The 12,713-nt window shown below is 38.2% G+C and overlaps 1 protein-coding gene across 1 annotated transcript in view; it reads left to right on the forward strand.

Annotated features, from left to right (window-relative positions):
* Positions 1-12,713, forward strand: part of TASP1 (taspase, threonine aspartase, 1) — a 476,835-nt gene that overhangs the window by 319,567 nt on the left and 144,555 nt on the right. Inside the window, exon 14 of the mRNA XM_006865621.1 lies at positions 6,359-6,469. Coding sequence (XP_006865683.1) covers positions 6,359-6,469 — 111 coding nt within the window. The remainder of the gene's footprint in view (positions 1-6,358; positions 6,470-12,713) is intronic.

The following is a 12,713-nucleotide window of genomic DNA, read 5'->3' on the forward strand; positions in this document are numbered from 1 at the left end:
AAGCCATGGTATTTTGAATTGCCTCATATGCATGTGAAAGTTGGATAATGAATAAGAAAGAATGTAGAAGAATTGATGCATTTGATTTATGATGTTGGGAAACAATATTAAAGGTATCATGGGCTTCCAGAAGAACAAACAAATCTGTATTGGAAGATGTGCAGTCAGAATACCCTTTAGAAGCCAATATGGTAAGACTTCGTCACTTATACTTTGGACATGTTATCAGGAGGGACCAGCAAATTGGTAAAGTGAAGTGTCTTTCAAAAAGAGGAAGACCCCCCAACAAGATGGATTGGCACTGTGGCAGCAGCAGTGGGCTGAAGCATAACAATTTTGAAGATTGCACAGAGCCGGACAGTGTTTCGTTCTGTTGTGCTTAGAATCTCTAAGAGTAGGCCCTGATGGCATGATCAAACAACAAAATAAAGTCCCTTGTCTGATGATGTCATTGCAAAAAAAAACCTCTCAACCTCTGAGTTTTCTTTTTACTCTTGGTGATATCTTATGGTGTACATAAGTGTCTAATTTTTAGAAGATCCTAGTCATCCCTTTTGTCTTTTGCTGTTTGTGTGCTTTCACCTATGTTGCATAGTATATATGTATCAGATTCCCTAAGTTTGTCCCTGTTTTTTCATTGATGATCTTTATAGTTTCGGTCTTTAATTCATATTGGTTTTGTTACTTTCATATTATGTGAGATACTGGTTTTGATTGTTTTTTTTCCTGCAAATCAGTTTCCATTTTTGCCATTACTGTTTGTTAAAGAGATTATCTCTTCCCCACTTAATGTGTTTTGTGACTGTATGCAAATGGATTTACTTCTGAGTTCTCATTTATGTTCCATTGATCTATGTGTGTTTCACTATACCATTACCAGACTGTTTTGACACTGTGGCTGTGTAGTAAGTTTAAAATCAGAAAGTAAAAGCTTCCTACTTTGTTCTTTTTCTTTAATAATGCTTGCTTACCCAGGATCTCTTCACTTTTCAGTTAAAGTTAGTAATCAGATTTCCATCTCTTGAAAGAACGATACTGAAATCTCAATTGCGGTTGCATTGTACCCATAGATCGCTTTGGGTAGTGTTGATATTTTCGCAATGTTAGTCTTCCTATCCATGAGCATGATACATTCTTTCATTTTTATAAATTTCTTGGTCTCTTGTAATAGTGTTTCGTAGTTTTATTTGTATAGGTATTTGGTTCGCTGATTAGATTTATTCCTAAATATTTTCTCTCTTGGATGGCTATTGTAAACTGTGTTGTTTTCCTGATTTCCTTTACAGCGCTCTCTTTGCTTGTATAAGAGAAATGTACTGATTTGCATGCTGATATTGTACCCTGACACTTTGCTGAACCTTTCAATGAGTTCCAGTAATATTCTTGCTGAATCTTTGGGTTTTTCTATATATAGAAGCATATCATCTGCAAATACAGAGAGTTTTACTTCTTCTTTGACAATTTGGATGCCTTTAATTTTCCTTTCTTGCCTTATAGCTCTGGCTAACACTTAAAGTATTGAATAGTATTGATAAAGGGTACTGTTGTCTGGTTCCTGTTCACAAGGGAATGCTTTCAATTTCTCTCCATTCACAATGATGTTGGATATTGGTTTTGTATGGTGATGGTTGTGTGTCATTGAGTAGGTTCCTACTCATAGCTACCTTGTGTAGGGTTTCTGAGATTGTAAATCTTTATGGGGATATAAAACCTCATCTTTCTCTGCGGAGCAACTGGTAGATTTAAACTACTGACCTTGCTTGTGATTAGAAGCCTAGCTCATTATCCAGTATGCTACCAAGTCTCCTTTTGTATGTTGTTGTTATTGTTAAGTACCATTAAATTGGTTCTGACTCATAGGGACTCTGAGGAGCGACTGGTAAGCTTGAATTGCTGACCTTGTGATTTAGACCCACCTCACAGTCTAGAGCACTAATCTACAGCATCACACCAGGACTCCTTTATTATACTGTTGTCGTCAGGTGCCATTGAGTCGGAACCGAGTCATAGCAACCCCATGCACAGCAGAATGAAACAATGTCCGATCCTGGGCCAACCTCACTACCGCTGCCACAATTGATGCCATCAATGATGCCACCAGGCTGATCCATTTCGTTGGGTGTCTTCCTCTTTTTTTCTGACCCTCCATCTTACCCAGCATGACATCCTTCTCCAAAGTATGAGAGACGGAGCTTAGCCATCCTGGCCTCCAAGGAGCACTCTGGCTGCACTTTTCCAAAACAGATCTATTGGTTCTTTTGGCAGTCCATGGCACTTTCAGTATTCTCCTCTAACACCACAATTCAAAAGCATCAATTCTTCTATGATCTTACTTATTCACTCTCCAGCTTTCGCATCCATACGAGGTTATTGAAAATACCATGGCTTGGGTCAGGTGCACCTTAGCCCTCAAGCTTACATCTCTGCTCTTCAACACTTTAAAAAGTTCCTGTGCAGCAGATTTGCCCAATGCAGTACGTCATCTGATCTCTTGACTGCTGCTTCCACGAGTGTTGATAGTTGATAAATATATATATACACCTACACACACTCTCTTAATTATATTAAGATTTGGTTCAGATTTTGTTGAGTATTATTATAAGTAATGAATGTTGGATTTTGTCAAAGAAGCCTGTAAATCTTTATAAAAGTAGACTACCCCATCTTCCTTCCACATTTTGAAGACAGTACCTCATCTGCTGGTCTCCATATATTTTAGCAGCTATTGGGAAATCTGATGCTGTTCTGATCTCCTTGCTTTCCATGTGATCTTTTTCTCCCTCTGAATGTTTGTAGACTTTTCTACTGCTTTAATTACACTGTCTCTAACTTCACTAAAAGAGGGGTTGATGTTATGTGCCTTCAATTTAGTTTGAACTAATAGTGACCCTATATAGGATTTCCAAGGAGTCCAGTACTTATCCTACAGTGGCATTCCAGGACTCCAAAAAAGAAGGGTAAGGGTGGTCAGTCCTTCCTTTATTGCTAAAAATTAATATGAATCCCCTTCCCACCTGTAAATGGATTCAGCATAAATCCCCTTCCCACCTGTAAATGGAACTAGGCTTTACCTTCCCACATCTCCATTCCTTGTTGCCAGCTACCCACGTTGCACTTTATCATCCCTGGTTGCTGACACCAGGTCATCACATTCCAAGCCTCCTTGAACACAGTCAAAACATATACAGAAGGACTCTCTTCTGAACAGCTATTTGGGTAACACTTCTCTAAGCTGTGCACCCAGAGCTAAATGGGAGCTTGTAAGTCAAAAGGACTTTCTGTGAAGTAGCCACCCCACTAAGTAATAACTTACAGGGTAGAATCAGTTTGACACCCTGACTAATTCTAAATGACACAGTTAGGAATGAATCTCATTTGTAACTCAGTTCTGCTGAGTTCATTCAAGATCAAGGAGGCATTGCTGGAACATAACAGAATTTTTTTTTTAAGTTACAGTGAACTGGAAAGCTAGCCAGTCCAGGAAAAACTACAAGTGGAAACCTTACTGGAAGTGTAATCTCCCTGTTACCTGGAAAGGGCAGTGTGCATGTTGTCGAGCAACCAAATTTCTTGCCTTTGGATTTTGACCATAGTTCAAAACAGCCCTGCCACACTCAAACCTGTGACACCCTCCTCAAACATCACACCCCACTCAAACATGGTAGCCCATTGCAAGATTGTAAATGTGAGTCAGGCTACTGCAATCCTGCCACTAATGCAGTCTCACACATCGGGCTCCCCAAAGGGCTGGCCACACCTGTTTCAAGTACCCCATTCCAGGATTTCAACCTGTAGTTTTTTCCTTTTCTGGGTAGTGTGCTCACTCTACCAAAGTGTAAAACTTTGGGTGTGCTCCTGAACGATGGATAAAGAAGAACAAAGAATTGATGCCTTTAAGTTATGGTGCTGGCCAAGAATATTAAATACACCTTGAGCTATTGGAAAAATGAACAAATCTGTGTTGGAAGAAGTATAACCTGATTGCTTCTTAAAAATTAAGATTTTGAGACTTTGTCTCATGCATTTTGGACATGTCATTAGGAAGGATCGATCCTTAGAGAAGGATATCACATTCGGTAGAGAGTCAGTGAGAAAGAGGAAGGCCCTCTACAAGATGGCTTGATCCGGTGATTGCAACAACAGGCTCAGACGTAGAAAACATGGAAAATGCAGGACCAGACAGTGCTTTATTCTGTGGTACAGAGTCAGTATGAGGAGGAATTGACAAGATATCACCTAATAACAACAACAGCAGCGTATGCATTTAAAATGTTCTCCCTCCCATTTCTTTGTCCTTTCTTTGTAGAATTCTTAGTATTTAGATATTGGACCTTCTGGCCTTACTGATTTTCTAATTTTTCCATCTTGTCATTCTCCAGCTGTGTCTTTAACTTTTTTCTCCCCAGTATTGAAGACTTTTCTGCTCAATACATTTGCCTAAATTTGTGTTACATTTTTAGTTTGATTTAGTCTCTGTGTTTTTTAGGACAGAGACCTGCCTGAAACAACTAGTGATCCTAGGTTGTCTGTCCACATTAACAATTAAATGCCAAGAAACCGAGCTGAGTACCTTCTGGATATGAATAGCAGTTGTCCTCTGGAGCCCTACAAGAAGGTCATCAGTCAAGGAGAAGCATTTTTGTTGTTGTTACGGTCTCTCACGTACTTTTTCACTTTTGAGTTGTTTGGGTCCCCAGAGAGGAAATGTCCAGTCTCTTGTTTGACACATATCAGACTGACTTTTTGCATGCTGGGTATCAGTGGGAATAGAAACTGGTTATTTCATGATTTAGTAAAAAGACTTCCACCTCAGCTTCTGTTTTTGGTGTCGAGCCTCTCTTTTGCCTCAGCTGAGCGTGATGCCCTCAGATCTCTCTGTGTCAGCTTCTGCAGTGAGTAAATACCCTTGCTTCTCCAGGGTTGAAGAGGAGTAACTCTCTCTCTCTCTCTCTGGGTAAGGATCTGGGGCTCTAGATCAGATACAGTCAAACTTTTTCTGTAAAAAGCCTGGGAGTTGTTTGGGCTTTGCAAGCTACATAATGATTTTTGTAAGATACTCGTCTTCTCCTTTTCTTCCTTCTCTTATTCCTGTTCTTTCCCCTCCTTTACAATGCTTCAAAAATATAAAGCAAAAATATTTTTAGTTTGCAGGGAGTAGAGATACAAGCTGTAGCTTAGACAGATCATAGTTTGGCTGATCTTGATATTGATCCTTTTACACACTCTCAACTAGTCATCTTCATTCCAGCCCTACCCTGCACCCCTGCCTTCAAAGGAACTTGAAGAAGCCTCCAGTTTTGTATCCTTTTAGGGTTTCTGGCAGAAACTGGTTGTTATGTTTGAGTGCTCCCTTCTCTATCCCCCACCCTCCATGAAATGTAGATGTCACATTTCACAGGGATGCTAGGTGAGACTATTATTGGCTCACAAAGCCCAAAGTATTATTCATTTTCTTTCCATTTTTCAGGAGGTCAATTATTTGTCTTATCTGACCTCAGTTCCTTTCTCGCTTTCCTTATTAGATTATGCCCCTCACATACTTTTCCACCCATTTATTGTGCTTGGGGAGGTAGTGGAGATAACTGCATGTGTTTAATCTCCTCACTTTAACCAGAAGCTCCCCCATACCTAATTTGGTTGGTTTTCATTTTTTACTACTTTCTTTGATAGTGCTTGGGTTAATTTTGCATTTGTTCTCCACGTGCTTACTTGCTGTGCCAGATGTTACAAGAAGATGTCCTTGGGGAAGAAAAATGAGGGGTTTAAAATGTAATGTTCTCAAAATGCTCACAGTGGTTCAGTGTGTGAGATCTTAAGGAAGCCCAACTGGTTTTAACCACCAGACGCTCATAATAGAAAGAAAGTTTCACCCTTATTGTGTAAACCATCAGGAGCATTTTTAAATGTTTGTAATAACGTTTGTGGCTTATTGTTTAAAATTTAATTTAAGGTAGTAAGTCAAAGCTTTTGGTGGCATGCCCTTGACAGCAGGGAGAGCCTGGTAAGTGATCTCTAAGAGCTGATCAAAGAGAGTCGCTGAGCATTTTTTCCTCTATTTGTGTTTTGGTCGTTTAATCTGGTGGTGTTTCCAATTCCATTATGAATAGAGTATTGCAAACTCAGTCCCCAGCTCAAGTATTTTTGGCGGCATCTGGGACTGTCTTTGCCAAATGGCCCCTATTCGGGCCTAAGCCTGCCTTTGCCATCAAGTCTGTACAAGGTAGGAACAATGGTGATTGTCAGAAAATGGACATCTTTCAAAATCTTATTCATACAACATATATGTTCAGTAATCAAGTGAAAATTGAAAATTAAACAAGTAAAATTCATTGTAAAATGATTAATTATGTCTGTCTAGGTTCACCTTTCCTCGCCAGCGAAGATGGCGTGCTTGGGGGAGTAATTGTCCTCCGGTCTTGCAGATGCTCTACAGAGCCTGATTCCCCACAAAATAAGCAGAGACTTCTAGGTAAGTTAACCATATACACATTGTTGTTGTTGTTAAGTATCTTTGAGGCAGTTATAACAGTGACCCTGTATAGGTGTGTATGTTTATTTTTTCAAAATATTTATACACTTAAGTCAATAAGTTTAAGCCTTTGGAGGGGATAAGATTATCTGTTTATATTTAAACATCTCTGTTATTCTGATTTTTTTTTTCATAGCTAAACATATAAAACATTAATGTTCAATTTTGAGTACATAGTTTTCAAATAGGCTTAGTATCTACAGTCTTTACTCAAGTTCAGTACTAAGAATATTGGGCCCAAATGGTTGAGTTGACCATGACAGTATACACAATATTTATATTGAGAAAGAAACCTTTTCCACTTCCTTACGCCTCAAAAGGCATCAGAACCATGCGAAGAGCTCTGGCTTTGAAGTTGCTGCTGGCTCCCCTGCTTATTGACTCTGACGCCTGTGTGTGCTGGCCTCGCTGTTCTATGGCGCCTCCTCCTCTACAAAATAAGGACATGTGCCCTTCCCTTCTCATAAAGCTGTGGGAAGGGAGGGTCAAATGAATGTTTTGCAGATGTCCATCCAGATGTGTGGGTTTATGTCTAGCCAGCGGTACCAGTGGGGATGAAACCCAGCCTCCCTCCATTGTCCAGGGCACAAATGTGGGGTCACCTTTGTAAACTTCTGGAGTGTCTTATTCTAATTCATCCATCCATGTGGAGCATTTAAAAAAATCTTCACATAACCTTGCAGAAGCCCCAATGTGTTATTCTAATTGATAATTATCTTTTTGATCATGTATTCATATTGTTGTTGTCGATAAATGCTGTCCTGTCCATTCCAACTCCTAGTGGCCCTGTGTGCAACTGATCTAAACATTGCCTGGTCCTGTACCATCCTAACAGTTGTTCCTATGTTTGAACTCATTGTTGAAACCACTGTATCTATCCATCTTGTTGAGGCTCTTCCTCTTTTTCATGGGCTTGTACTTTACCAAGCATGACATCCTTTTCCAGAGACAAGTAGTGATGATATGTTGAAAGCTAATGAAACAAAGTTTTACCATCTACACTTCTAAAGAGCATTCTGGGGTACATTTTCCAGCAGATATATTCATTCTTCTAGAATTTCATGGTATATTTAATATTCTTTATCAACACCTTAATTTAAAGACTTCAGTTCTTCTTTCGTCTTCCTTATTCATTGCCCAGGTTTTGCATGCAGATGACGCAATTAAAAAGACTATGGTTTGGATCAGGCACACCTTACTTTTCAAAGTGACATCTTAGCTTTTTAACACTTTAAAGAGCTCTTGTGCAGCAGGTGAGTCAAAAAGTATTGCTACTAACATTCCAGTTCTTGCATGTATGAGTTTATTATAAACAATACATGTTTACACATGTCTCTGTTATCAGTGGATGGCTGCAGACAAGTTCTCTCAGTAATACACTTGTTTTAATCTTGTTGTTATTCTTGTTAAGTGCCATCAAGTTTCAATCCACAGCAGCCGTGTTTAGGGTTTCCAAGGAGAGACTGGTAAGCTTGAACTGCCGACCTTGCTGTTCAAACCAGCTTTGCAGTCCAGCTCATTAGGATGTCTTAGAAAAATAGAAAATACTTAGGGACTCTGACCCCATAGAGGCCCTCCATTCGGGGCTCAGATCTGGAGAAATTAGCTCCTCTGAGTCAGCTGGCTTAATAAAATCTGAAATTCTGTTTAAAAATAAATAAAAATTAGAGATACTTAAAGTGTTGCACAAGGATCAGCTAGCTGAAGATAGAAACTAATGAAGATGATTTAATGGAACATACCATAATTGGGAAGAAGTCTTAGATTTACCAATCTAATCCAGAGAAAAAGGTCCAATCAAAACAGTGGCTACCAAGAGGATCAACTGGGCCACTTAAATTCAAGGCAGAAAGGTCAATATGCCTACTTTTCTTGGATTCCAAAGTAGTAATCTTGATAGATTTTCTCGAAGGACACAGGATAGTCGTGGGGGCTGACTATCAAAAAATTTTAGTTAAAAAAATTAGAAACTGCATTGATAAGAAATTACAGGGAAGTTGTACTAAATAATTTTTTTTTTTTTTTTCCATTCTAAGAATGCAGTTGCTCATTCTTCAAGGATAGCAAGGGCTATCCTATGAAAACTCAGTTGAGAAACCTTATCCCACCCACTTTACAACCCTGATCTTGCCCCTTCAAATGTCTTTCTGTTCTCCAAACTCAACATTACCTAGGAATACAGATTTTGAGTCCCTTGAGGATGCTGAAGTGGCCGTTTTGGCATGGTGTAAATCAAAAGAGTGCAGAATTCCTCAGGGAAGGGTTAGAGAAATGGAAACACCACCTTTAGAAGTATATAAACCCAGATGGGAGGATATGTTAAGAAATAATAACTTGACATTATGCTATTTTTATTTAGTATAGGTTTCTATGATTTTGTAGCAAAATTTTTCACTTACAAATATAGCTAGAAGGGGAATTGCTGGGCCAGATGGTAGTTCTGGAGTTCTGGCGTGGCACTGTAAGATAAGTACTAGACTGCTAACCACAAGGTCAGCGGTTCAAACCTAGCAACCACTCCTGGGAAGCCCTATGCTGGGTCACTATGAGTTGGAACCTACTTGAAGACCCTTAACAATGATATTTCTATTTTTAATTTTTTTAGGAATCACTGTCCTTACCCATAATAATGACTACAACAATTTGCATCACCACAGGCAGAGTAATTTCATATACTTTTGTAATTTTCCTTTTTTTTTTTTTTCCATTTTAGTCATCCTGTTGCTGTATGCCATTGAGTCGGTTCTGACTGATAGTGACCCTGTTTAGGATTTTCGAGAGTGGTTAGTGGGTTTGAACTGCCAACCTTGCAGTTAACAGTCCAGTGCTTATCCTACAACACCACACCAGTGATCTTCATTGTGGTCTTGGTGTGCAGTTAACTTGCTCTGGTGGTGCTGGAGAATAAACACTGGACAGCTATCCAGAAGGTTGGTAGTTCAAACCCACCAGCTGCTCCATGGGAAAACATGAGGCTTTCTGCTGCTGTAAAGATATACCATCTTAGAAACCCTATAAAAGTAGCTCAAAATTGGCTTGATGGCAGTGGATTTGGTTTGGGTTGATTGACTGATGACATTGAACATATTTTCATGTGTTTATAGGATATTTGTGAAATCCTGGTATGGCACTGTAGAATAAGCACTGGACCACAAGGTCAGTGGTTCAAACCCACCAGCTGTTCTCGAAGATCCTATATAAGGGTCACTGTGAGTTGGAATGGATTCTACAGCATTCAACAACACAGGACATTTGAGAATGGTTTTTGGGGACATATCTATTCACATCCTTTGCCCATTTTTTATTGGATTTTTTTCTCTTTTTGTTGTTAAGATGTTAAGAGTTTTGTATATATTTTAGTTATCTGATTCTCATTGGACATATGGCTTCTGAAAATATTTTCCTAGTCATTGACTTTTCCTTTCACTTTTGATTAACAAGGATTCTAATTTTTACTACGTACCATTTATGTAGTCTTTCACTGTTTGTGCATTTGTTATTACATGTGAAAATCCAGTTGTTAAAAGCTAGGCCCATCAGCACTGTGCCTGCAATTTCATCTTAGAATGTGTTGTTTTTATTTTTTAATTATTCAAAGCTTGTGTTGCAAGTTGAGTGATAGTTCACAGGGCAGATCATCAGTTTTACACTCAACCAATCATATTTTGTTTCATTGCAACGATTATAAACCCTCCATGCACCATCAGTTAATAGTACTTATCATTATTCCTCTTTTGTTTTCTTATTTTATGTTCACAAATTGTTTTATTTTTCACACCTAGATCTTTATGCAGTTTCATTTGTTTGCATGTGGAAATCCAGTTTTCCCAATGTCACTTATTGAAGAGACTCTTCTTTCGCCATGCCTTGGTACCCTTGTTTAAGATGCAGCTGAGGTTTCTTTTGTACTTTCAATCCTTAATATATGTAGTTGGTCTGTGTTTATTAAGGATCCCACCTAGTAACGTGGTTAAGTGTTTGACTGCTGACTGACAGGTTGGCAGTTGTAACCCCTTCTCACTCTGTGGAGGAAAGATATGGCACTCTGCTCCTGTAAAGGTGACTGCCTTGGAAACCCAATACAGTCGTTGTACTATGTCCTATAGGATCGCTATGTATGTGCCAAAACTGAGCTGAAAGCAATGGGTATGTAGTTTTTACTTTTATGTGTCTATTGTTAAACCAGTGCCCGGCTATTTTGATTACCTTAGCTGTATAATATTTTTAATAATCATGAAGTGTGAGTTAGTAGTCTCTTTCAACATTGTTTTTGTCTTTCAACATTGTTTTAGCTGTTCAGTGTCCCCTACCTTTCCATATAAAACAGAAGATTGGGTTTTCCCCTTTCTGTAAGTAAGGCTGTTGATATTTTGATCAGGATTACATTGAGTCTGTAGATCATTGAGTCTGTTACTATTGCAATACTTAACAGTCTTAAAATGTTAACAGTATTCTTCCAGTAAACTGGCATGGGACATCTTTCCATTTATATAAGTCTTCTTTAATCTCTTTTAGCTATGTTTTATAATTTTCATTATATAAGCCTTTCACATCCCTGGTTAAATTTATTCCTAGATTTTTTTTTTTTTTCCTCATAGATGCTACTGTAAATGAAATTACTTGCCTGATTTCCCTTTGAGATTTCTCATTGCTGATGTATAGAAATCGAAATGATTTTTGTTTGTTGACCCTGTGCCCTGAAACTTGGCTAATTTCTCTATTAGTTGTAGAAGCTTTCTTGTGGATTCTTTGATATTTACAGAATATAGGAGCTTGCCATCCTCAAGTAGAGATCATTCCTTTTATAATTTGAGTACCTTTTATTAAATTTTCTTTTTGAATGGTCACTTTTCATTAAACTCAGAGAAATACTGGTTTACTTCTTTACTGTTTAAATTGCTGCTGAATCATTTAAATATTCTTCCATACCTAGATAGCAAGGTATTTGTTTAAAAATATGAGTATGTACCTGTGCCCGCTGATAAAATTAATAACCCTTAGTAGTTTGGAGATTAGACACAGTTATTAATGATGAGACATTGCTTCTTGGATTGTTTCTAAGAAATTTTATAGTTCTCTACTGATCTTGAACTCTTTCCCATTTGAGTTAATCTGGACAATTGTTAAACCTTTCTAAGTTGTCCTTTCACTTTTGATAATGTAGATAAAAATACATACTTAAGGATAAATCATAGAATTATAGCTTATGCTAAGTAGTTTTTATGACCAAGATAATAATTTGAAACTGATTCCTACTCTTTGTCTCAAGAAAATACCAATTTGTGAAATAAGTGACATCTTGCCATTTCTTGAAGTTAACAAGAGACTTTGATGTTTCTAAAGTTTATCTGCTAAAACCTGGTGAACATCAACTAATGTCAACTATTAGTTACATGGAGCTCTGGTAACGTAGTGGTTATGAATCGGGCTGCGAACCTTAAGGTCAGTGGTTCGAAACTACCAGCCGCTCCGCAGGAGAAAGATGAGGCTTTCTATTCCCGTAAAGATTTATACCCTCGGAAACCCTGTACAGGGTCGCTATGGGTCGGAACCGATTCGATGGCACTTAACAACAACAACATTAGTTACATGGATGTTTATATGTATCTTTTAAAATAATTATATGTCTTTAATGTTTGGTAATAGAAGAAATTTATCAGGGTTTGGTAATGGAACAGTGCTGAGATTGGAAATTAGTAAAGCCACCTTAATTACCCCATTCTCAGAGCCACCAGTCTCTGGTTGTGGCTATTGCCAGGTGTAATAGCGTCTCTCTATAGAATGTGCTTATGCTTTTATTTCTAGATTAGTCACTATTGATTCCTTGTTATGAAAAGGAATTTCGCTTGCATCACTTTCCCTCCTGACTTTTGTTAGAATTCTACTCTAAATTGAAATAATATGCTTTAATTTTATTACAACTCTAAATAGCAAACTATTTCTTGGTTCATCAACTTTACATAATCTCTATTGACCAATTCATTCCTCAACTGTGTAGGTTAAGGAAAGTTCATGTACTCTTTTTTCCTTTTTTCTTCCTTCCTTACTCCCAACCCTCAGCTCAACCGTGCCATCGTTTTCATGGTTCATAAATTTGCATTCTGTCATATTGCTGTTGTTAAGTGCCATCAAGGCAATTCTGACCCATGATGACCCTCTATAGGGTTTCTGAGTGGCGACTGGT

The sequence above is a fragment of the Chrysochloris asiatica genome, unplaced genomic scaffold, assembly GCF_000296735.1.
Source record: "Chrysochloris asiatica unplaced genomic scaffold, ChrAsi1.0 scaffold00080, whole genome shotgun sequence".
In the NCBI taxonomy this organism is placed as follows: domain Eukaryota; kingdom Metazoa; phylum Chordata; class Mammalia; order Afrosoricida; family Chrysochloridae; genus Chrysochloris; species Chrysochloris asiatica.